This window comes from Schistocerca gregaria, chromosome 4, assembly GCF_023897955.1.
Source record: "Schistocerca gregaria isolate iqSchGreg1 chromosome 4, iqSchGreg1.2, whole genome shotgun sequence".
NCBI classification, from domain to species: Eukaryota; Metazoa; Arthropoda; class Insecta; order Orthoptera; family Acrididae; genus Schistocerca; species Schistocerca gregaria.
The window spans coordinates 94,091,886-94,118,035 of record NC_064923.1 but is presented as its reverse complement, the minus strand read 5'-3'; the positions used below and the strand labels follow the sequence as shown (position 1 = coordinate 94,118,035).

The window sequence follows — 26,150 nt, the reverse complement described above, 5'->3', positions numbered from 1 at the left end:
CTACTGATAGCCTTTAGACAGCCAGTCATGAGCAAACTCTTCCATCTGGTGAGCAAGATGCACGAGACAGGTGAAATACCCTCATACTTCATGAAGAATATAAAAATTCTGATTCCAAAGAAAGCAGGTGCTGACAGGTATGAAAATTACTGAACTATCAATTTAATAAGTCACAGTTTCAAAATATAATGTGAATTCTATACAGACAAATGGAAAGACTGGTAGAAGTGGACCGTGGGGAAGATCAGTTTGGATTCCGTAGGAATGTAGGAACATGTGAGGCAATACTGACCCTATGACTTATTTTAGAAGCTACGTTAAAGAAAGGCAAACCTACATTTATAGCATTTGTAGGCTTAGAGAAAACTTTTGACAATGTTGACTGGAATACTCTCTTTCAAATTATGAAAGGTGACAAGGGTAAAATACAGGAAGCAAAAGGCTATTTACAATTTGTACAGAAACCAGAAGGCAGTTATAAGACTCGAGAGGCACAAAAGGGAAACAGTGGTTGAGAAGGGAGTGAGATAGGGTTGTAGCCTATCCTCGATGTTATTCAATCTGTACATGTAATGGAAACAAAAGAAAATTTGGAATAGGAATTAAAATCCAAGGAGAAGAAATAAAAACCTTGAGGTTTGCTGATAGCATTGTAATTCTGTCAGACACAGCAAAGGACATCGAAGGACAGTAGAATGGAATGGACAGTGTCTTGAAAGTAGGATTTAAGATAAACATCAACAAAAGCAAAACAGGGATAATGGAATGTAGCCGAATTAAATCAGTGGATGCTGAGTGAATTAGATTAGAAAATGAGACACTGAAAGTAGTAAAGGAGTTTCATTATTCGGGCAGCAAAATAACTGACGATGGTTGAAGTAGAAAGGATATAAAATGCAGTCTGATGATGGCAAGGAAAGCATTTCTGAAAAAGAGAAATTTGTTAATATCGAGTATAAATTTAAGTGTCAAGAAATCTTTCCTGAAAGTACTTGTATGGAATGTAGCCATGAATGAATGTGAAACATGGACGATAAACAGTTTAGACAAGAAGAGAACAGAAGCTTCTGAAATGTGGTGCTACACAAGAATGCTGAAGATTAGATGGGTAGATCACATAACTAATGAGGAGGCACTGAATAGGATTGGGGAGACGAGGAATTTGTGGCACAAGTTGACTAGAAGAAGGGATCGGTTGGTAGGACACATTCTGAGGCATCTAGGGATCACCGGTTTATTACTGGATGGAAGTGTGTGTGTGTGTGTGTGTGTGTGTGTGTGTGTGTGTGTGTGTGTGTGTGTGTGTGTGTGTGTGTGTGGGTGGTGGTGGGGGGGGGGGAGGGGGGGGGGAAATCATAGAGAGAGGACAAAAGATGAATACACTAAGCAGATTCAGAAGAATGTAGGTTGCTGTAGTTACTCAGATGTAGAAGCTTACAAAGGGTAGAGTAGCATGGAGAGCTGCATCAAACCAGTCTTTGGACTGAAGATAAAGATAACAACAACAACATGAATATAATACCAACTTCACCTTATGAAATTAAGAAAATTATACAATCTCTCAAAAATAAAAGGTCATCTGATTTTGATGGTGTTTCCAATAGATTACTAATGATTTGCTCCCATATAATAAGTCTGATTGTACCTGAAGTAGGTAATGCATCACTAACTCACAGCATTTTTCAAGAGAGTCTGAAATATGTGGTTGTTAAATTCCTATTTAAGAAAGGTGATAGGAGACATGTCAACAAATACTGAAATGTTTCACTGCTGATGCCATTTTACAGACTTTTTGAGAAAGTGATGTGTTCTAGAATAGCATCTCATCTTAGCAACATTATTATCCTCAACAAACCTAAAGTAGGGTCAGTTGATTTTTTCTGTGATCTATCTAAGGTATTTGACTGTGTGAATCAGTGTATTCTGCTAGATAAATGGAAGTTTTATGGGATTAATGGTATGGCCAATCAATGGATAATGTCATGTCTACCAAAGAAATGCAGGAAGTTGTACTTATTAATGTAACCAATATAGTTCAGGGCTGTAACTGTGATTGGGAAGAAATCACATGGGATTCACCAAGGCTCAATTTTTGGCTCACTATTATTCCTCATATATGTAAATGATCTTCCTTCTAACACACAAGAAGAATGAGTTCTTTTTGCAGATGACACCAGTATTTTAATCAATCCAAGTATACATACAGAAAGAGAAGAACTGGCGATCAAGGTTCTTAAAAGTACCATTGACTGGTTTTCTGTGAACAGTTTCACCCACAATTTGAAAAAAATACAAAATCAAGGGGTACTGCATCAGTGTAACACATGGTGGGGAAATAATACATAGGGTGAAAACTTCCAAATATTTAGGTGTCCATACTGATGAGGATTTAAACTGGAAAATCATGTTTTGGAACTCCTAAAACATCTTAGATCAGCCACATTTGCACTTAAGAGTCATTGTAAATCATGGGGAGAGACAAATCAGTAAGGTGACATACTTTCATTCAAAAATGTCAATGAAATAATCTTAAAGGATAAATCACCTTTACAAAAGAAATTCTTCATTGCTCAAAAACATGCTGTAATATATGTCCACAAATACCCTGCTGGCTTTTGTCTCGGGTTCTTCAGTTGACGTTTGTTTGATGATTTTTCTGACATTCCGCCACCACAAGTGGCTGACATCATCAAAACTTCATCTTCCACTGCTGGTGACAGACTGGAGCCAAGCTCTGAGCATACCAATGTCCAAGAGCTTTTCTGCAGTCATTACTGCTGTGGTTCTTCCCTTGCTGCCTGTAACAGTCATTCGCTGCAGGACAGGAATCCAGAATCCATTCACCTTGAGGCTTTTCTCTTTCTTGTTGAAGCTATTGTCATGTTCATGTATTTCTATAGCTTCCCAGTCCATGTGTGACCGATACCTGCATAAACCATCTGGACCAGAAAAGAGGCATGAGTAACATGCTCGTAATATGAGCAAGATGTATATATGAGCTGCAGCACATCAAAGTGAGATGCAACACCTGGAAAGCGTTCCCATGAGCAATTGGTAGTCAAACAGTTGCATAATAAGTGTTACAGAATCAAAAACTTCATGAAGTGACATTTTGGAAAAGGATATTTCGGGTATGGCTTGTCTGCCATAAATTCCCAGAGTGATGAACAGAACCGACCATGTATTGTGCAAATACGGCATGAAGACTATTTATAAACCGACAAAGAAGATCAACGAATGTCTCAGGTCAGCAAAGGAGAAAGAGGACCCACTTACAATGTCAAGAATGTACTGTATACCATGTACATGTGGAAAAGTTTATGTTGGGATGATTGGATGATCAATAAATATCAGGATCACTGAACATAAGTGGTGTAGCAGGTAGGCAGGCTTAGAAATAGGCTGTGGCAGAGCACACACTATGTGACACTGACCACATAGTAAAATTTGAAGACACAGTAGTTCTTACTGTAGAGAAGAGTCTCGCATCCACTTATTCAGGGAGCCTATAGAAATATGCAAACACCACAATACTATAGAAATATGCAAACACCACAATAGCTTCACCAAGGAGGGAAAGCTTCAAGGTGAATGGATGGATTCAGTATTTGGACCTGCAGTGAATGACCATTGCAGGGAGCAAGAGGAGAACTGAAGTGGTAACAACCATGGAAAATACCTTGGACATTGGTGTACCAGGTACATATAATCTGTAGCCACTGACTCGTCTCCAGTCTACAACCAGCAACGGATGATGAAGCTTTGACAAAAGTGAATCATCAGAAAAATCATCAAACAAATGTTGGCCAAAGAACCTGAGACAGACACCAACAGGCAATTTGTCAAAAAGTGGCCACAACAGCCTTAACAATTTTGTACAATGTGTGGAGCTCAACAACGATCATCTTGTAGACATTCTGACCACTGATTCATAGTATATTTACTCCCTCATGAATTATGTTGTGAATAATCCACTGGAATTCAAAAGGAACACTGATGTACATAATTAGTACACCAAAAAAAAAAATTACATTTCATTACTCCAAATTAAGGTTGCGTTTAGCACAAGAAAGGGGTCACAATGCTGCAACTAAAATTTTTCACCACTTACCCAGTGATATAAACTGTCTCAAAGACAGAAAAGTAAAATTTGAAAAAAAACGGAAAATGTTTCTCCTTGACAATTCCTATTCTGTAGAAGAATTTCTATTATTGTAACATGTAAAAGGTGTGCGCAGGAATTACTAATTCACATCCATTATACTATAAAATAAAAACATCACATGAATGTCAGCTTGTAGCCACATTTACAAATTAATTTGCAATGTGAATGTAAAATGACTCGTTCCACATCATTACGATTTGTTATGCAAAATGAGCCATCACACATGAAATTAACTTGTTCATCAACATTGTTATCTGCCCTTCTTGTGAGCTGCATGTATTTGCTTTTAGATTTATTAATTGTAAGTCACCTTTACTGTGCTACTTTATCTAGCTTAGTCATTGCTCTCTATAATGAAACTCTTCTTCTGCTGCCAATAGCACCATCATCAGCACACACACACACACACACACACACACACACACACACACACACACACACACATCTGTGTTGACTTGACATCAATATTATCAGATATCTGTAGATTACGACTGGCTACTTCTAATATCAGATTAAAAAGCATTATGGTCGAGGCAGACCCCACTGCTGATGTTAAATGATGTGTTTACTGCACCTTTCATTCTTGTAAGTGCCACAATGGTTGCTTTAATCAGTGTACCGTATTTGGCTGGTGTGCTCAATCAAGATATATCATTCAACATTTGCCCTCTATTAAGACTCTCAAAAGATGTCTTGAAGTCCACAAAGAGACTGTGGAGGTCAATATTACATTCATATACATTTTCATATATCTACCTCAGCACAAATATGTGATCTATTTTGAGTGTAGAATTAAGTCTCATATAAAATTCCAGACACGATTTTTAAATGTTACAATCGACGGAATAATACTTCAGTAAATGGCATAGTATATGTTATCCCCTCCTTACATTTAGGCCAGATACCTCCCCATGCTTCTAGAACTAGAGTAGAAATCTCCAGTGACCCATGCTTCTCGATTTTTTTCCTTGCTCTCACATTAAACCCACACGAGAGTGTATTCTTTCGTGAAGTGTAACTCCTCCCTTCTGCATGAGCTCAGATGTCATACCATAGCTTGTGTAGCATTGGATAACCTTTTTTTCTTCTTGAAGTGTATGTTCAATCATCTGTAGTTCTGCTGTATAATATGGCAGTAATACATCTTGGGGGATTTCCTGGCAGTATAAACACAGGCTGTCCATTATATTGTGCTTCCTGGTTGCCAGATTTCATTTCATTTTCTTACAGTCTGTATTTTCAGGTTTCTTCTTTTCACCCTTATAGAATTTTCTACTTTCATTCCTTCTATGAGATAAATGTACAGTCAGTTTAGTTGGTTCTGTTTGTGCCTGTGACTTTTCAAGTTCCTTGGAAAATAGGTGCTTACAGCCTTTTTCAGCCATAAACTCTGATGTTCTCAGAGCATTTTTGCATGTCTTTATATTTACTGTCCCTACAATTTGAGCCTGTCCACCTCACTATGCTCCTGTGGTGAACCAACTTCACAGCATAATTTATACCCCATTGCACTTGTTCCACTACAAATAAAACAAACACTGTTAATATTCTACATCTTTACTCTTCATGTCTCTACATTTATTTCTCAAAATTGTCACCGTGGTGACAAACACATTTCTCCCAACAAGAGACCAGTTTCTTGACACCATCACTGTAGAATGTTTGACTTTGTCTGCAAACCCACAGCCTCAACTCTGCTTGCACTATTTCTTCACTATCAAAGTGAAGTCCTTGAGGGTGTTCTTTACGTTTTGTAAAACAGATGAAAATCGGATGAAGCCAAGTTGGGACTGTATAGAGGATGATCAATGACAGTGAACCCAAGGTGTTAAATTGCACTCGAGTGTGTTCATTACATTACATGCCACCATATTATATGTTACAATTTGGAGCCCTCCAGTGGCAGATGGCAGCAAATTTGTAGACATGAAAAATAAATATGCAGAAATTTAATAACATTTGTTTTATTTAAAACACTTTGAGAGTTTTCACATAGCAAATTTCGAGGCATTACTTTCCAGTATGTCCTCACAAATTCCGGATAAAAATGTGAAGTTACCTGATAAATGCTATTATGCAATGAACTCTTTCCAGATAAAGTACTTTATTAGTTATAATTTCAAACAGCTTTATCATCTGCCCTTAAAGAACAATAATGTAAGCAGTTTTCAGTTACAGGCAATATTCAATATTTGATGGAACCTATCTTCAAAAGTAAACATGTAAAGAATGTGTGAGAGAACTATGGTTGCCAGATGTATGATTTTAGCCAGAACAATATGGAATTTTCCCATTTTGTTCCAGGTATGGTGCATACTTTTAACCATACGCTAAATGTTATGATTTTTGAACACGAGGCATAAAGACATATTTTCTATACAAAGAGATAGACTTTTTGTATAACCAGTTGCTGAACCAATCATCGCATCATGGAATGAAATAAGTTATATTTTTTAAACTTCCAGCATAAAATTTTACAATGCAGATTATGTTTTTCATACTAGGACGTGCATGTGCAGAGAGAGAGAGAGAGAGAGAGAGAGAGAGAGAGAGGGGGGGGGGGGGGGGGGGGGGGGGGGAGAGAGCCTTAGTTTCAAGATATTTTAAAATTAGCTGAAGCACTTTGTATTGTCGATTTCCTTATTGCAGGTAATGTGTATTCAGAGATCACTATGCTTTCTGATTTGTTTTGTGGGAAAGGGAGTGAACATTTGAAACCAAAATTAGCTACTACGCAACACTACAAAGCTGGACCTATATTATAGCACTGATTGGTACATCAAAAATGTGCAGTGTTTTAGTTAAATTTGTTTTGAGTGTATTTCCTCCCAATTCATCCATGGAGAGAGTTTTCTCCATTATGAACATTAAATGGAGGGATGAGTGAAACAGATGTTCAGCTGATCTAATAAAATATGAATTGTACATTTATTTCTATTATGATGAAAGTTGCAATTATTTTTACAAGAGTGCTGCCTAATGAAAAAAAAAATTGAGAAAGGCAAGCTCAACTGATACAAATTCCTCTTAATTATGTTGAGAGCATTTTCAAGAAAATATGCAATAAATACAATTTTTAAAGAAGTCAGTGTTGATTCATGTGTATTTCCACACTGAAATCTGGCAACCCTACTGAGAGCAGACAATATATTTATGAAGAAATGCAGCCATCTATCAGTATAACAATAATAATAATAAATAAAATGAAATTAAAATTAAGTTCATACATCCATTTATTCAAAAGATGCTACTTAGGCCAAAACTTTTAAAAAATTTTGAAAAAGAAGAAGAAAAGGCTGCTTTTGTGAAGTAAAGGTCCTTTATTTTTTAAATCTTTGTTCATATTTTGAAATATGCACTGTGAAATATTAAGGGATACGCAGAATTTTAACTGGTACATGAGGTAAAAATTACTGGAAAAATATACCTCTTCTTCTGGTACACCAAATTTTCGAAGAAGTGCTTTAGCATTGTTGAGAGAAAGTCTTCTTAGATCAGCATCAGTTCCAGTCACAGTACGTTTTGGCTGAGCTTCTTGTTCTTCTTTTGTTTGCTGAAACAGATGTATGCACACAGATCACTCTCATGTTGTATTTTTTCTATCCTTGTTGCAGAGAGATAATCTCAGTAAAAGGAAAACAGTACATAAATGATTCAGTAAGAACATACAACATTATTTCAGCATGATACTATCCTAATTGTAGAAACAAGTAAAGATACAGTTCGCCGTTCTCTGCCTACTGCAGTTCAAAAATTCACATGATCCATGTCTTATATTAACATTTCCTTCTGGATAATGTGCCTGTGCAACTTGGACAATTTCATATGGTAATAAAATGTGGCTACAACATCCTCAGATTGTGCCATCCATTTACAGATTTGTTCTCACGTCATCCAATGTCACTCTCTATTACCCACCCAATTCTGCAAATATTTACTGAATTTTATGACATTTCCAAATGACTTTCCCTTCACCATGGTCCTGATTACACTACAAAATATGTCTGGCAATGACCATTATAAAATTTGCCATGCCATTAAACATACAAAGACAAGTACATATTGTATCATATCATCAATACTCCATTCTTTCCCTATTCTTCATATGTCACTACACATCTGGTTGGTTGGCTGGGTGGTTGTGTGGGGGTTTAGGGAACAAATTACAAGGTCATTAGTCCCACATTTGTGGAGCAAGTTGATACATAATGGTGCCATTAACCAGAAGTAAAATCTGCCTAACTGTGTTAGCATAGTGCATGAAAAGCAATAGGGCACAAACGTCCAGGTAGCAAAGGCAAAATCAGGCTGCTGTGCTGAGCACAGACAGATGGGGTCTCCCCTCGGGACTCACCTGCAGCATGAAGCACGTCCCAACCCCCCCCCCCCCCCCCACCCCCAAACCTCAGTTGATATGAGATATGTGCTAAACAATGACATAATAAACAACACCCTTCTAAACACAGACAGGGAAGATCACAGAGATTAAAAGGGTGTGAAAACATCAAACATCAGATAAAGATGTGAAACATAATAAAAGAATGAGAAAAGTGGAAAGACTGAGTCAGCTAGAGAAGCAGGTACATTTGAGGGGCCTCCACCTCAGCTTACGTTGGGAGGCACCCCTCCAACAATGGCCTCAACTTCAATTTAAGTATAACCAAAACATTATACTTGGAATAAAAGCCACCATCTCCAAGAAATTTTTCGTATCTTATCTTTGTGGTCCTTACACTAAACATACATCGGTGAAATCAGAGCCATTCTGCAGTCAGCATCAAACACTGTGTCTCTAAATTTTCTCAGTAGTGTTCCATGAAGAGAAAGTCGCCTTCCTTCATGGGTGTCCCATTTGAGTTCCAGAAGCATCTCTGTAACACCTGTGTATTTTTCAAACCTGCCAGTAACAAATCTAGCAGCCTCAGAATTGTTTCTACATCCTCCTTCAATCTGACCTGGTATGGATCACAAACACTTGAATAGTGCTCAAGAACAGGTTACACTAGTGTATTATATGCAATCTCCTTTACAGGAAACTACACCTTCCCAAAAGTCTCCTCATACACCCAAATTGACCATTCGCCTTCACAACCACAGTCCTCACATGTTCCTTCCATTCACAACCACAGTCCTCACATGTTCCTTCCATTTTCTATCACTCTGCAATGTTATGCCCAGATATTTACACGACATGACCATGTCAAGCAGGAAATTGCTAATGCTGTACCCAAACATTACAGGTTTGTTTTTCCTACTCATCAATGTTAAGTTATATTTTTCTATATTTAGAGCTAGCTGTCATTCGTCACACTAACTTGAAATTTTGTCTAAGTCATCTTATATCCTACTACAGTCACTCAACTTCAACACCTTACCATAAACCAAGGGTTATCAGCAAACAACCAAAGCTTGCTGTCCACCTTGTCACCAGATCATTTATGAATATAGAGAATAATAGTGGTTCTAACACACTTCCACGGGGTACTCCTGATGGTACCCTCGTCTCTGATGAACACTTGCCATCGACAACGACATACTGTGTTCTATTACTTAAGAGGTCCTCGAGCCACTCACATATCTGAGAACCTATTCTGTACACTCATGCTTTTATTATCAGTCTGCAGTGGGGCGGTCTCTGGAAATCGGGGAATATGGAATCAGCATGTTGCCCTTCATCCAAAGTTTGCAATATATCGGGGGAGAAAGGGAAAGCTGAATTCTGTTTGAAAGATGCTTTCTAAAATCATTCTGATTCATCAACATAAGCTTCTCTGTCCCAAGGAAATTATTATATTCAAAATATGAATATGGTCCATAATTTTGAGGGCCCATTCTTCTACCTTTCTTATATACTGGAGTCACCTGCATACTATTAGTCTGTTGGGACTTTGTGCTGGGTGAGCGAAGTGCCATAAATGAAAGCTAAGTAAGGGGTCAATGCCATAGAGCACTCCTTGTAAAACCATATTGGGATTCCAACTGGATATCACAACTTAATTGTTTTCGACTCTTTCAGCTGTATCTCTATGTCAAGGATGCTTTTTACTATGGTGTCCATACAGGAGTCTGTACGGCGATCAAAAGACAGTATGTTTCTATGATTCTCCTCTGTGAATGATTGCATAAATGCAAAATTTAAAACTTCAGCTTTTGTTTTGCTATCTTCAACTGCCACATCAGACTGGTCAACGAGTGACTGGATGGGTGCCTTAGACCTGCTTAGTGAATTTACATAGGACCAGGATTTTCTCAATTTTTCAGCCAGATCTTTCAATAAGGTATGATGGTGGCAGTTGTCACATGCTTCATGTGTAGATCTGTTCACAGATGCACAAATCTCTACTAAAGTTTGCCTGTCGTCTTTTGCGAGTACTCTTTAGTACCAAGAGCAGAAGAACATTGGTTTTCTCAGCATTTCACGAATATTGTTGTTAAACCATGCTGTTTTTTTTTTTTTTCTTTTTTTTCCAGTCCTTAATACACTTCTCCAGAGCATGATATACAATTAGTTTAAACTTTGGTCATAATTCCTCTATGGCCATCATCCCAGAACTAAACTAAGTCAATTTGCTGTCAGCGAAAATAACTGAACAAAGGAACTGAAACTGAATTTGTTCCTCTACAAGTTGTAGCAAATAACACTGAAGCTATAAATAGTTTTTGTTGTAAGATATATTCACATAATAAACTCTGCAGCAAAAGAAATGTCTGGAACTTTTGTTACAATCCAATTTCATAAAAGCACAAAGGTAACGAATGAGATCATAGATTTGGATACTAACATAGTTGTGAGTTTCATTTGTACCAACATAGTTTGTGTGTCTTGCACATGAATCATGAATTGGTGTAAGATGATAGCTGTTATATCATGCAGGGAAATAAGAGAATTGGTGCTCTTAAGTGACAGTCATAAACTGTTACTTAGAATCAGTGTTACTTAAGGATTATCACCGATATATGTCAAAATCTACAGGGAGGGAAACACAGTTGTAGATTCCATGTTATTTGCAAGGTAAGATAATTGGTATGCACGTGACAGCATGCGTGCCTAACATCTTCCAAAACACCGCACACAGAAGTGAGATTTTCTGGTGCTCGTACCTCAGACTCTATTGGTGATAAGACAGGTAGGGTCTTGTGTTTTGGACAGCCCTAGGGCTAGGGGCCAGTTCTATAATGAACAGAGGGATTGTTTCAGTAGCACTAGCCTACAGTACAGAGTCAAAGTATGAATATCACATTTCCTTCTGTTAAGGCAAATAGAGCAAATTGGTTGGTTTTATTTTTGCATGTCATGTGGTCTACAGTGCGCTTAATGGAACTAATGGAGGCCCCATTACTTCATAGGAAGTTCCTCAGGTACCCGCACAAAAAAAATTATTCTCCTATCAGAACACAAAAAATGTGAACATGTTTTGTACCAGTGGCTCGGTTCTACCTTCCTCAGCACCCTTAAAAATTTTGCAATGTGAACATATTCGTACCTTTTTATGCTGAGAGAAAAGAAGGCAGTGGAAAAGAGAAGAAAAAGTAATAACTACTGGAAGATAGTAGACAGGGACACAGTGGCAATGGAACATAACTGACAGTGACAGAACAGTGCTACGAAAAGAATGAAGAAGACAGTGCTATGGGGGTGGCGACAATAAAGAGAAAGAGAAACTGGAAGTAGGTGAGAGCCAACGATAATGAGAGAGAGAGCAAGAGGGAGACAGTGACAGATAAAGGAGACTGTAGCACTATGACAGAACGAAGGAGATTGTGGCTGTGACACAGGAGACAGAGAGACAGAAGGAGGTAAGAAAGTTTGGTTGAATGATTGAGGAATGACAATGAGGAGTGGATGGATACAAGCAACTTACAGTGGTGGACAAGTGGGTGTGAATGAGTTACAGTTAGGAGGGCTTGTGAGAGTTTTAAGTGAGTTGCATATTAAAAAAGTGCAAATATATCCGCATGACAAAATTTTGGGGCAAATTTTTAAAGATGCTGAGGAAGATAGAATGAGACATCTGGTACCTCACTTTTCAGTCAGAGTCTTTGAAACAAAATGGATAATATTTGCATTTTTTCCACCCATTTTGTTACAGCTATAATCAAATGAAGCATTGAGTATTTCACATTCGTTAAGAGAATAAAAGAATACCATAGGATATTATTAGAGTATTTTGTATGGAAACAGTGAGAAATGAAAAATAAGCTACTGATTTATACTGTTGAAAACAATATATGTTATGCATCAAGCATGAAGAACCAGCAGTATCATAAGTTGGAAACACACTGGGAAAGAAAGCTCCTGAATTTGTAAATAATTAGGTTTAGTAATTTTCTATGAAGTCTGATTTTATTCCCATATGAATGAATGCTGCAAGTTGCATCAATATTGCAAAAACTTTATGCCTCCTGCCCATTTGTCTGAGTTTCTTTCTAAAACATTCTATTTTTTCTTTTCCATATTTTAACATTATTCACTATTTAGCACTGACCACAGAACAGTGCTAGAAAGCACACAGCTATTCTGAAACTACTCACCGTTGGCTTATTTGGCACCCTGATGTAGGAGAAACCTTCACCACATCCAGTAGGGTCTGCTGGCCCTGTCAGCTGTAGCAGGCATTTACCCTTTATTGCTTGTATGTATGCTCTCGTGGTGTTCCACGGGGCCACCTTAACTTCATCATCCATCTTCAGCTGCATTTCCTCATCATCATCCTCTTGAGTTGTAAATATTGATTTCTCTCCATAACCTGCATCCTAATGAAATTCACACAATTAACAAAATGTCCATTTAAATGACAAATGTTGTGGAGCTGGTAAAACATTCACATGCCTTGAGCCTCTGTTCAGCAGCAATCATACTGAAGTATGCACAGCACTGCTCAGGGGAAACCATAGCACGTATTTCCTCTTCTGTAGGGAGTCTGAAGTCTGGTTTTATGACCCACCAGTTGGAGTCCATACCTGACAAAATTAATTAAAGTAAACATGATAATTAAGCAAACAGGATACTTTTAATATTTTTATTACTTAATTTGGTTTAGATAACAAAATATGTTTAGGGAGAAGAAACAAAGAGTTTGAGGAGGAGATTAGTGTTTAACGTCCCGTCAACAACAAGGTCATTAGAGACGGAGCGCAAGCTCAGGTTAGGGAAGGACGGGGAAGGAAATCTGCCGTGTCCTTTCAAAGGAACCATCCGGCATTTGCCTGAAAGGATTTAGGGAAATCATGGAAAACATAAATCAGGATGGCCGGAGACGGGATTGAACCGTCGTCCTCCCGAATGCAAGTCCAGTGTGCTAACCACTGCGCCACCTCGCTCGGTAAAAGAGTTTGAGGTTTGCCAGTATGCTATATAATGCTGTCTGAGACAGCATAGGTCTTGGAAGAGCAGCTGAAAAGAAAGGACAGGGTCTTGAAAGACATTACAAGATAAACATCAACAAAAGTAAAAGAAGATACATTCTTCTTATATTTTTGTCCGACCCTATGTCCCTTCTACACTCATCTGCCTAACCTATGGTACCTATCTCTATGACCATCCCCACGGTAAGACTTGCCCTATGCACTCTACAATCATCACCTATAACAGCCCTGTAACTGGAAAGCATTTATTATCAAAGGGAGAGTCACCTTGTGCCCCAAACACCAGTTTCTCAGAACTCCGCAGGTGAGAACCAGCAATACAACATGTCCTTGGTTCTCACCACCCACCTGCCCTTAATTTACATTAATTTCTTCCATCTCGGCATTTCTTCACTGTAACTACTCTTTGCTTCACTACATTTTAGTTTTTCTACAACTTTCATTGTCTCTCCCGTCTACTTTTCATTGCCCTCATCCCACCTCTGTTATGTACAATGCACTCCGCTTTTCACTCTTATTAACTCATGCATGATGTTTAAGCAGTAATCTCTGTTTATGTAATACCCTGCCTTCGGCCTTTAAGCTCTCAGGTTTTCAAATCTCGTCCGATGCAGTCTCCAATAATCAGTCTTTCCTTCGCATCCCGTGTGGTAAGTCTCCCCTGACCCGCAGTTCAGGGTGACTTTCCCAAAATCTTTTCCTTTTCCTAGACCTCTCCAGTCCCTTTCCTACACCCCTCTTCCTTCCCCTTCAACCCTTCTGCCTGAAGGGGGAACCATTGGCTCTGAAAGCTTGCCAATTACAACCATCTTTTATGTGTGTGTTCTGCCGCCACTTAGTGATAGATTTTTTATCTATCCAGTTAAATAAAGCAAAAGAAGAGTAACAATATGAGAGAAGGAAAGTTGCTACTCACCATATAGCGGAGATGCTAAACTGCGATAGGTACAATAAAAAGATTCGCACAGTCATAGCTTTCAGCCATTAAGGCCTTTGTCAGCAGTAGACACACACACACACACACACACACACACACACACACACACACACACACACACACACACACGTGCGCAAGTGAAACTTGCACACACATCTGCAGTCTCAAAGAGCTGAAACTACACTGCGACCAGCAGCACCAGCGCATGATGGGAGTGGCTACTGGGTGGGGGTAAGGAGGGGGCTGGGGTGGGGAGGGGGAGGGATAGTATAGTGGAAGTGGCGGACAGTGAAGTGTTGCAGTTTAGATGGAGGGTAGGAAAGAAGGTGTGGAGGGGGGGGGGGGGGGGCTAAGTAGCGGAAAGAAAAGAAATAAAAATTAAAATAAAAGAAATTAAAAGACTGGGTGTGGCAGTGAAATGACGGCTGTGTAGTGCTGGAATGGGAACAGGGAGGGGGCTGGATGGGTCAGGACAATGACTAACGAAGGTTGAGGTCAGGAGGGTCAAGAGAACATAGGATGTATTGCAGGGAAAGTTCCCAGCTGCGCAATTCAGAAAAGCTCACTGTTGTGTGTGTGTGTGTGTGTGTGTGTGTGTGTGTGTGTGTGTGTGTGTGTGTGTCTATTGCTGACAAAGGCCTTAATGGCCAAAAGCTATGATTGTGTGAATCTTTTTATTGTGCCTATTGCGGCTCAGCATCTCCGCTATATGGTGAGTAGCAACTTTCCTTCTCTTGTATTGTAAAAGAAGAGCAATGAGATACAGACAAGTTAAATCAGGGGATGTTGAGGAAATTAGATTAAGTAATGAGACATTAAAAGTAGTAGATGCATTTTTCTATGTCGGAGACTGGCAACAGCAAGATAATATTTCCTGAAAAAGAGGAAATTGCTAACGTCAAATATACATTTTAGTTTTAGAAAGTCTTTCTGAAGATATTTTGTATGGAATGTGGTCTTGTATGGAAGAGAAATGTGGGTGACAGGCAATCAGACAAAAAGAAGAAGACAGAAGCTTTTGAAATGCAGAGTGACAGAAGAATGCTGAAGATTATATGGGTAGACATACATGAGTGGAGAAAAGGAAAGAGTGGCAAACATCAGGCTAACCAATAAAAACCAAAGTTTGACAGCTGACTGCCTACCTTTTGCAGGCAACTCATGTTTTGTGAATTGCTATACACATTCGCAAAACAACTCAATGAGTTGAAGAGACTAACAGCAAAGATTGGACTCCAGATCTCTTTTGAGAAAACAGAATTTATAATGTAGATCAAGTCAGCAAGAGCACTGGAGGTAAAAGAAGGGTACACCAAATGAATGGAGAAACTTAAATACGTAGAAGAGTGGATGGATTCCAACACCTCCAAGAAAGGTGTCTGCATCATGGAGCGAGAAAATAAACAATGCATATTAAATAACCAAAAATGTCTGAAAGATACCAATATCCATTCACACCCAGATACGCTATTACTGCACAGTAATATGCTTGGAGGTCATATCTGTCATCGAATGCCTTGCTATGAATAGAAATAGTCTGATCAAGGAATCAGAAATAACAAAATGACATGTCTTTAGAAAAATCCAACATGCCTTGGAGCAATCAAAGAAAATAGTTAATTCAGAAGATGGCACAATGGTGAACTCTCCACCCATGTAGAAAAGATTACATACATTCATGGGAGGAGGATAATTTTCTATGGTCACATTGCTGATGCAAGTTCTACAAGTTTGAGCAACTAAATCTTCTGGTACTTTCTCAACAAGGATGACATCCAGAAATGCATTCCGAACAAGAAAAAGCTCCATGAGCATCTTGGTTTGAAGCAAAGATAAACTAAAAATTGTGAAAATGTGAGTGATGTATGGACGAAACAGCATAGGAAACGTATGTCATAGTACTGGCGTGAAATTGAAGCCCATGCACACAGAAAAAGAAAAGCACAGTCGAAACAGTGTCGTCTATAGCAGGCAGGCTGAAATGACAACAAAAAGACAACAATTATTTAGGGTTATAGCTATAATTTGGATGTTATTTCATTGGCACATACAGTATTTGAATTTTTAAAATTCAAAATTTCAAAGAAAGGAATAAATTACAGAGAAAATATTTAACAGTAGTAAGAGCCATCACAGCTAATTATGTTACACTTCATATGTAACAGCCTGTTTCGTTAAACAAACATCATCTCGTGACATTGCCAACAATCTTCGTAACAAAATCTCATAGAACTGTGCTGATATCACGAAGTGTAATCTTCTAACACAATGTTGAATAAAACAGCAAATTAAATTTTTGAATGTTATTTCCTGGTGGTTTTTGTGAGTATCATTTATAAAGAGTACCTAGTCAAGACTTTCTTCTCTGCTGTAATGTTTCCTAACCTAACCTAATTCATTTTTCACTCCAGCAGTACTACTAGCCCAGCTAAGTACACTGCAGATTTATCAATCATCATGCTGTTGCACCACTTGTAATTTGTCCGTCCCCAATGTATGACTGCTGGTGATCCCAATAGGAACCTCTGTATTCTGATATTGGTTCAAAAAAATGGCTCTGAGAACTATGGTACTTAACTTCCGAGGCCATAAGCCCCCTAGAACTTAAAACTACTTAAACCTAACTAACCTAAGGACATCACACACATCCATGCCCAAGGCAGGATTCGAACCTGCAATCATTGCGATCGTGCGGTTCCAGACTGTAGCGCCTAGAACTGCTCGGCCACCCCGGCCAGCTCTGATATTGGTCAAACTATCATTAGATAAGCTAATTCTTTTGCATCTTTGCAATTAGTTTTCAATATTCACATCACTACTATTTTTCTAACATAGTCAGTCTAAGTTACGTTTCTCACTTTGTAATATCTACGTACTATACAATTTGACCCTCCCCCCATGAACTATGGACCTTGCCTTTGATGGGGAGGCTTGTGTGCCTCAGCGATACACATAGCCGTACCGTAGGTGCAACCACAACGGAGGGGTATCTCTTGAGAGGCCAGACAAACGTGTGGTTCCTGAAGAGGGGCAGCAGCATTTTCAGTAGTTCAGGGGCAACAGTCTGGATGATTGACTGATCTGGCCTTGTAACAATAACCAAAACAGCCTTGCTGTGCTGGTACTGCGAACGGCTGAAAGCAAGGAGAAACTACAGCCGTAATTTTTCCCGAGGACATGCAGCTTTACAGTACGATTAAATGATGATGGCGTCCTCTTGGGCAAAATATTCCGGAGGTAAAATAGTCCCCCATTCGGATCTCCAGGCGGGGACTACTCAAGAGGATGTCGTTATCAGGAGAAAGAAGACTGGCGTTCCATGGATCGGAGCGTGGAAAGTCAGATCCCTGAATTGGGCAGGTAGGTAAGAAAATTTAAAAAGGGAAATGGATAAGTTAAAGTTAGATATAGTGGGAATTAGTGAAGTTCGGTGGCAGGAGGAACAAGACTTCTGGTCTGGTGACTGCAGGGTTATAAACACAAAATCAAATAGAGGTCATGCAGGAGTAGGTTTAATAATGAATAAAACAATAGGAATGCAGGTAAGCTACTACAAACAGCATAGTGAACGCGTCATTGTGGCCAAGATAGATACGAAGCCCACACCTACAACAGTAGTACAAGTTTATATGCCAACTAGCTCTGCAGATGACGAAGAAATTGAAGAAATGTATGATGAAATAAATGAAATTATTCAGATAGTGAAGGGTGACGAAAATTTAATAGTCATGGGTGACTGGAATTCGGTAGTAGGAAAAGGGAGAGAAGGAAACATAGTAGGTGAATATGGACTGGGGCTAAGAAATGAAAGAGAAAGCTGCCTGGTAGAATTTTGCACAGAGCACAACTTAATCATAGCTAACACTTGGTTCAAGAATCATAAAAGAAGGTTGTATACATGGAAGAAGCCTGGAGATACTGACAGGTTTCAGATAGGTTATATAATGGTAAGACAGAGATTTAGGAACCAGGTTTTAAATTGTAAGACCTTTCCAGGGGCAGATGTGGACTCTGACCACAATCTATTGGTTATGACCTGTAGATTAAAACTGAAGAAACTGCAAAAAGGTGGGAATTTAAAGAGATGGGACCTGGATAAACTAAAAGATCCAGAGGTTGTACAGAGTTTCAGGGAGAGCATAAGGGAACAATTGACAGGAATGGGGGAAAGAAATACAGTGGAAGAAGAATGGGTAGCTTTGAGGGATGAAGTAGTGAAGGCAGCAGAGGATCAAGTAGGTAAAAAGACGAGGGCTAGTAGATATCCTTGGGTAACACAAGAAATATTTAATTTAATTGATGAAAGGAGAAAATATAAAATTGCAGTAAATGAAGCAGGCAAAAAGTAATACATACGTCTCAAAAATGAGATCGACAGGAAGTGCAAAGTGGCTAAGCAGGGATGGCTAGAAGACAAATGTAAGGATGTAAAGGCTTATCTCACTACAGGTAAAATAGATACTGCCTACAGGAAAATTAAAGAGATCTTTAGAGATAAGAGAACCACTTGTATGAACATCAAGAGCTTAGACGGAAACCCAGTTCTAAGCAAAGAAGGGAAAGCAGAAAGGTGGAAGGAGTATATAGAGGGTCTATACAAGGGCGATGTACTTGAGGACAATATTATGGAAATGGAAGAGGATGTAGATGAAGATGAAATGGGAGATACAATACTGCGTGAAGAGTTTGATGGAGCACTGAAAGACCTGAGTTGAAACAAGGCCCCGGGAGTAGACAACATTCCATTAGAACTACTGACGGCCTTGGGAGAGCCAGTCCTGACAAAACTCTACCATCTGGTGAGCAATATGTATGAGACAGGCGAAATACCCTCAGACTTCAAGAAGAATATAATAATCCCAATCCCAAAGAAAGCAGGTGTTGACAGATGTGAAAATTATCAAACTATCAGTTTAATAAGTCACAGCTGCAAACTACTAACGCGAATTCTTTACAGACGAATGGAAAAACTAGTAGAAGCCGACCTCGGGGAAGATCAGTTTGGATTCTGTAGAAATGCTGGAACACATGAGGCAATACTGATCCTACAAGAATATAATAATTCCAATCCCAAAGAAAGCAGGTGTTGACAGATGTGAAAATTACCGAACTATCAGTTTAATAAGTCACAGCTGCAAAATACTAACGCGAATTCTTCACAGACGAATGGAAAAACTAGTAGAAGCTGACCTCGGGGAAGATCAGTTTGGATTCCGTAGAAATGTTGGAACACGTGAGGTAACACTGACCCTACGACGTGTCTTAGAAGCTAGATTAAGGAAGGGCAAACCTACATTTCTAGCATTTGTAGACTGAAAGAAAGCTTTTGACAATGTTGACTGGAATACTCTCTTTCAAATTCTGAAGGTGGCAGGGGTAAAATACAGGGAGCGAAAGGCTATTTACAACTTGTACAGAAACCAGATGGCAGTAATAAGAGTCGAGGGACATGAAAAGGAAGCAGTGGTTGGGAAGGGAGTGAGACAGGGTTGTAGTCTCTCCCCGATGTTATTCAATCTGTATATTGAGCAAGCAGTGAAGGAAACAAAAGAAAAATTCAGAGTAGGTATTAAAATCCATGGAGAAGAAATAAAAACTTTCAGGTTCACCAATGACATCGTAATTCTGTCAGAGACAGTAAAGGACTTGGAAGAGCAGTTGAACGGAATGGATAGTGTCTTGAAAGGAGGATATAAGATGAATATCAACAAAAGCAAAATGAGGATAATGGAATCTAGTCGAATTAAGTCAGGTGATGCTGAGGGAATTAGATTAGGAAATGAGACACTTAAAGTAGTAAAGGAGTTTTGCTATTTGGGGAGTAAAATAACTGATGATGGTTGAAGTAGAGAGGATATAAAATGTAGACTGGCAATGGCAAGGAAAGTGTTTCTGAAGAAGAGAAATTTGTTAACATCGAGTATAGATTTAAGTGTCAGGAAGTCATTTCTGAAAGTATTTGTATGGAGTGTAGCCATGTATGGAAGTGAAACATGGACGATAAATAGGTTGGACAAGAAGAGAACAGAAGCTTTTCAAATGTGTTGCTACAGAAGAATGCTGAAGATTAGATGGGTAGATCACATAACTAGTGAGGAGGTATTGAATAGAACTGGGGAGAAGAGGAGTTTGTAGCACAACTTGACTGGAAGAAGGGATCGGTTGGTAGGACATGTTCTGAGGCATCCAGGGATCACCAATTTAGTATTGGAGGGCAGCATGGAGGGTAAAAATCATAGAGGGAGACCAAGAGATGAATACATTAAGCAGATTCAGAAGGACGTAGGTTGCAGTAGGTACTGGGAGATGAAGAAGCTTGCACAGGATAGAGTAGCATGGAGAGCTGCATCAAACCAGTCTCAGGACTGAAGACAACAACAACAACAACATACAATTTGACAAAGGGAATTTTTTCTTCCCTCTACCTAGTACAACCCCTTCATTAGATATCTTACCATCATCAGCTGCATGAATTTGCTTTTTCTTCCAATAGTTTTTATTATGTTTATTATATTGTCTATCAATCATCTCTACAGACGTCTGGGTTTTACTAGGGTGACGCACACATCATAAACACAAATAGTTTCTAGATAAATAGGAAAGTCATTAGCAAGCAGTCTCACACAGTAGTCGAACTGTCTGATTATTCTGTCTCCAAGCATTGCTACTATGATACTTCCCCAGAAGTCCAGTATAAACTGCAATTCTTACTCAAATCATAAGCCCATCGCAAGAGCTCTTCCATAAATGCATCTCCCTCCTCACCCCAACTACACGCAGCACACACACCTTCCAAATGTTTTCCAAAATCATTATATCTAACCATCCAGGACACCCAATTGTACAAAGTTACACAGCTTCCACAAATATAATTTTAGTTCTTCTTGACTAACACCTCCAATCCATTGCTCACAACCTACCTTTCCATACCAAACACACAAATTCAACCATCCCCACCATATTACCACGTGGACCCCTACTCACTGTTGATGCCACCTCCCTAACACCAACATCATGATGATGGCCTTGGCATTTTCAAACACTACCACTCTCAATATCCTACTAACTTAAACTGCCCACATCATTCCTTAGACACCTAAAAGAACTGCATCTTTACCCATAACTTCTCATTTGCTGGATAAATATACAAACAAATCTGCAGCACAGTCATAGGCACCTACAGGGTATCCTCTAATGCCAACTTTGCTAGACACCCAAAATCCGAAACCCCTCATCTGGTATAGGTTCATGAATGATATCTTAATGAGCTGAACCCAGTGCAAGACATTCCATCCTCGTTTCTCCACAGCCTCAAAACCCACTCTCCCATCCACTTCACCTGGTCCCCAGCCCCGCAGGCCACATTCCGAACAGTGACCATCTCTTTGATGGCTTCCAATTTTTCTGTTTCCTAAAATTCATAATTTTCCTAGAATATCACGTTAGTCGATGAAATATTTCAATTAGAAAATCTGACTTTCTAGGAAAATCTTGGTGAGCTTTTTAAATCCCAATGCACAACCAAATTCCCAACCCATTATACAGAACCATCATTTGTACCCTCTTAACGACACTGAACTAACTGATAATCAAAAATACTTTAACTTCCTAATGTGTTTATGTATTCTATATTATTCCTATCTTTTATGTTAACATCTGAAAGTTAAAGCAATAATGGAAAATCCTGAATGGAAAAGTACATGAAACAATGGAAAAGCTCTTGCTTTTTTTCTAGTAAGGGTACTCACATTCACACACACAACCACACAGACACCCAAACATACATGCTCACAGTAGTAACAACACTAATTACTGAATATTGAAAGCATTTACCTGGGTAATTACAGGTGAGGAATGAGTAAGGAATGACACAACGGAATGAAGGGTTACCAGAATAGCATGAAGAAGGCCTTTTGCCAGATAACTCAGCAGTTCCAGAATGAGATTTTCACTCTGCAGCAGAGTGTGCACTGATATGAAACTTCCTGGCAGATTAAACTGTGTGCCGGACCGAGACTCGAACTCGGGACCTTTGCCATTCGCGGGCACGTGCTCTACAAACTGAGCTACCCAAGCACGACTCACACCCCGTCCTCACTGCTTTATTTCTGCCAGTACCTCGTCTCCTACCTTCCAAACTTTACAGAAGCTCTCCTGCGAACCCTGCAGAACTAGCATTCCTCAATGAAAGGATATTGCAGAGACATGGCTGTGAGGACGGGGCGTGAGTCGTGCTTTGGTAGCTCAGTTGGTAGAGCACTTGCCCGCAAAAGGCAAAGATCCCGAGTTCGAGTCTTGGTCCGGCACAAAGTTTTAATCTGCCAGGAAGTTTCAACTCAGTAGTTGCACACTATGAAGGTAGTTTAAAAGGTAGAGCATATAAGGGACAGAGAGAAAATGAGGGGGAGAGGAGGACAACAGAAAGTAATGAAGAGAGACATAGGGAGGGGATAGAATAAGGGGGAGGGGAGGAAAAGAGGGAAGAGGAGGGCGACCACATGGAAGGAGAGGGAGCGGCACAAAGAGTAGGGAGAGAAGGCAGTACACAATCAAGATGTGGGAGGAGTGGTGAACTGAAGAGAGAAGGGAAATGTTAAGTCAAGGTGGGGCAATCAGAAACAAATGAGTGGAGGTTTAGGCCAGTGGGATTGCAATGTGCTGGAATGACAATCCCCACATGCACAGTTCAGAGAAACTAGTGCCAGAAGGGATTATCAGAATGGCCTGTGTAGCAGAGCAGCTGTTGAAGTCATTAATATTGTGCTGCACAGCATGTTCGGCAACTGGATGGACAAATCTGCTGTTGCCACAGTTTGGTAGTGGCCATTCACATGAATGGATGGTTGGTTACTTGTATGCCACACAGAATGCTGTACAGTAATTGCATGGCTGCTTTCATATGGTACCCTGCCTTTAATTGGGCAGGAGATGGCTGTGATGGACTGTGACATGAGGCAGTGGGTGGATATATGGAACAGGTCTTGCAGCTGGGCCGACTTCAAGAGAATGAGCCATGGGGTGCAGGATTGGACTAGAGACAATCAACGATCTTCTGTAGGTTTGGTGAGTGGCAGAACACTGCTTTGAGTGATGTGGGTAGAATATCCGTCATTTCAGGGCATGAAGAGAGGTAGTCACAGTCCTGATGAAGGATGTGGTTGACCTTTTTAAACGCCAGGATCATCCTGGGTGATTAGAGGACTGCTGACTGGTGGGTGATTAGAGGACTGCTGACTGGTGGCTGGTTACCAGGATTAGTGGTGTCAAGGTAGGTGATGGCATGGGAGATCTGTTTATGGATGAGCTGCATTGGATATTATCTGTCAACAAAGGCTCTGATATGGAAAGGTTATTGGTATATTTTGATGATGCCTGCATACCACTGTACATACAGCGTCCACCATTATTGGTGATGCTGCTTGGAAGAGACTTTTTCACATGGCAATTATGGCAGCTGTCAAAGTGGAAGCACTGTTGGTGGTTCATGAGCCTGACATGAATGGTCATATCTGGGGAGCTATTTGAGAAAAGGAGTGTCAGAAGTCTCAGTACTTTCATCTTTAGACCAAAACCTAAATTCAGCCATGCTGGACTTGTAAATGACCTTCTTTTCTTTACTGATTCTCTGCAGTAAAAACACGACTGCCCTGCATTCCACTGACAACAGACAACCAACACTCCACACAGAACTTTGTTTGAAACAGCTCCCACTTCCCTCCAACTGTGATTATCCTCCCCTTCCGTCCAGTCATTCTCTGGTTATACAGGTTCGCAGAAGAGCTTCTGTAGAGCTTGGAAGGTAGGAGATGAGGTACTGGCAGAAGTAAAGCTGTGAGGACGAGGTGTGAGTCGTGCTTGGGTAACTCAGTTGGAAGAGCACTTGCCCGCAAAAGGCAAAGGTCCCGAGTTCGAGTCTCGGTCCGGCACACAGTTTTAATCTGCCAGGAAGTTTCATCCTCTGGTTGTCATTAATGCATTCCTCACTTCTAACCTAGCCTCACATTCCCTCCCTAGATCCCTCCCCAGTGGGTCCAATGTCACTTCTAAGGAACACACAGTTATACATAACCTGAAAATCCTGAACTTTCCTCGCAGACAAAGGCTCCTGCACAGTGGTCATGAAGTATAGCGAGTATGTGGATGTGGGCCTGTGCTACCTTTCCAACACCTCTGCATACAAACCTTATGACCATGATCCCATTTCACATGTCCAACAGGACCTCCTGCAGCTCCACAAGGGTCATCACACTGTGACTGAGTACAATGCCGCCACTGAATGAACCTCTGCCTTTGTTGACCAGCACCTCCAAACCATTGTCTGTAACCTTCCATTCTATATTCAAGACACTGCTTGCTTTCTTCACTGCCTTTCCATTGTTTCCGCAGCTATGATCAGACTTCTTGTTGGTTACTGTACATACAATGTCTTTATACACAAAAATCATCAATGCCATGGGACACTACCTTTATCAACATCCTCCCCGTACCAACCCACCACCTATTTCCTAATCCTCCTAGCCAACCACATTCTGACCCACAATTATTTCACTTTCGAAGGCCAAATCTATAAACAGATCTGTGGTACTGTCAAGGGTACTAACATGGCACAGTCCTACAGCAAATTATTTATGGATTATTTGGAGGAATCCTTCCTATCCAGTCAACGTGTAAAACTCTTGTGCGGTTCAGATTCATTGATGACATTTCCATGATCTGGACTCATAGCAGGCACAACTTTTCTCCTTCCTCACACTCTTAATACCTGCCCCAAATCCGCTTCACTTGGTCCTTCTCTCAACTCAACGGACCACCTTCCCAAATGCTGATCTCCACATCTCAGGTGGCTCCAGAAACATTTATGTCCACATCAAATGCACCAACCTCCAAGAGTACCTCCACTTGCACAGCTATGATGCATTCCATGTGAAAAGGTCTCTTCCATACAGTATCACCAACCACGGATGCTGCATCTACAGTGGTAAGCAGGTGTCCTCAAAATTTACCAATAACCTTTTGATATCAGAACTTTTATTGACAAACAATATCTAATCCAGTTCACTCACAAACAGATCTCCCATGCCATCATCTCCCTTGACACCAGTAACCCCATCTTTCACCAGAGCTTTCACTACCTCTTTTCGTGCCCTGAGGTGAGGAATATCCTACCTACCATCCCATTCACACCACCCAAAATGGTGCTCTGCCCTACTCCAATCCTGCTCCTAATCCTGCATTGCATGGGTCATTCCCCTGTAGTCGACCCAGCTGCAAGACCTGTCCCCTACATCCACCAACAATCTCCTACCACAGTTCCTCACAGGCATCTCCTACCCAATTAAAGGCAGGATCCTGTGTGAAAGCAGCCATGTTATATATATCAGCTATGCTGCAATTACTGTTCAGAATTCTGCTTGGACATGACAAGCAGCCAACTGTCCAATCACATGAGTAGGCACTGCCAAACTGTGGCAAACCATAAATTTGTCCATCCAGTTGCCAAACATGCTGCACACCACAACACTAATAACTTCAACAACTGCTTCACTACACAGGCCATATGGGTAACCCATTTTGGTACGAGTTCCTCTGAATCAGCAGGTGGTAATTTGTCTCTCCAGCATATTCTGTGCTCTGTGCTACACACCATTTTTACACCTATCTCACTTACTCTCTCCCTCTCTC

General features: G+C 40.0%; 1 protein-coding gene across 1 annotated transcript in view; it reads right to left on the bottom strand.

Annotated features, from left to right (window-relative positions):
* LOC126266823 (transcription initiation factor TFIID subunit 1-like) overlaps positions 1-26,150 on the bottom strand; it is a 223,120-nt gene that overhangs the window by 76,401 nt on the left and 120,569 nt on the right. The window contains exons 13-15 of the mRNA XM_049971374.1: positions 12,996-13,126; positions 12,698-12,919; positions 7,593-7,718 (exon numbers count right to left, since the gene is read on the bottom strand). Coding sequence (XP_049827331.1) covers positions 7,593-7,718; positions 12,698-12,919; positions 12,996-13,126 — 479 coding nt within the window. The remainder of the gene's footprint in view (positions 1-7,592; positions 7,719-12,697; positions 12,920-12,995; positions 13,127-26,150) is intronic.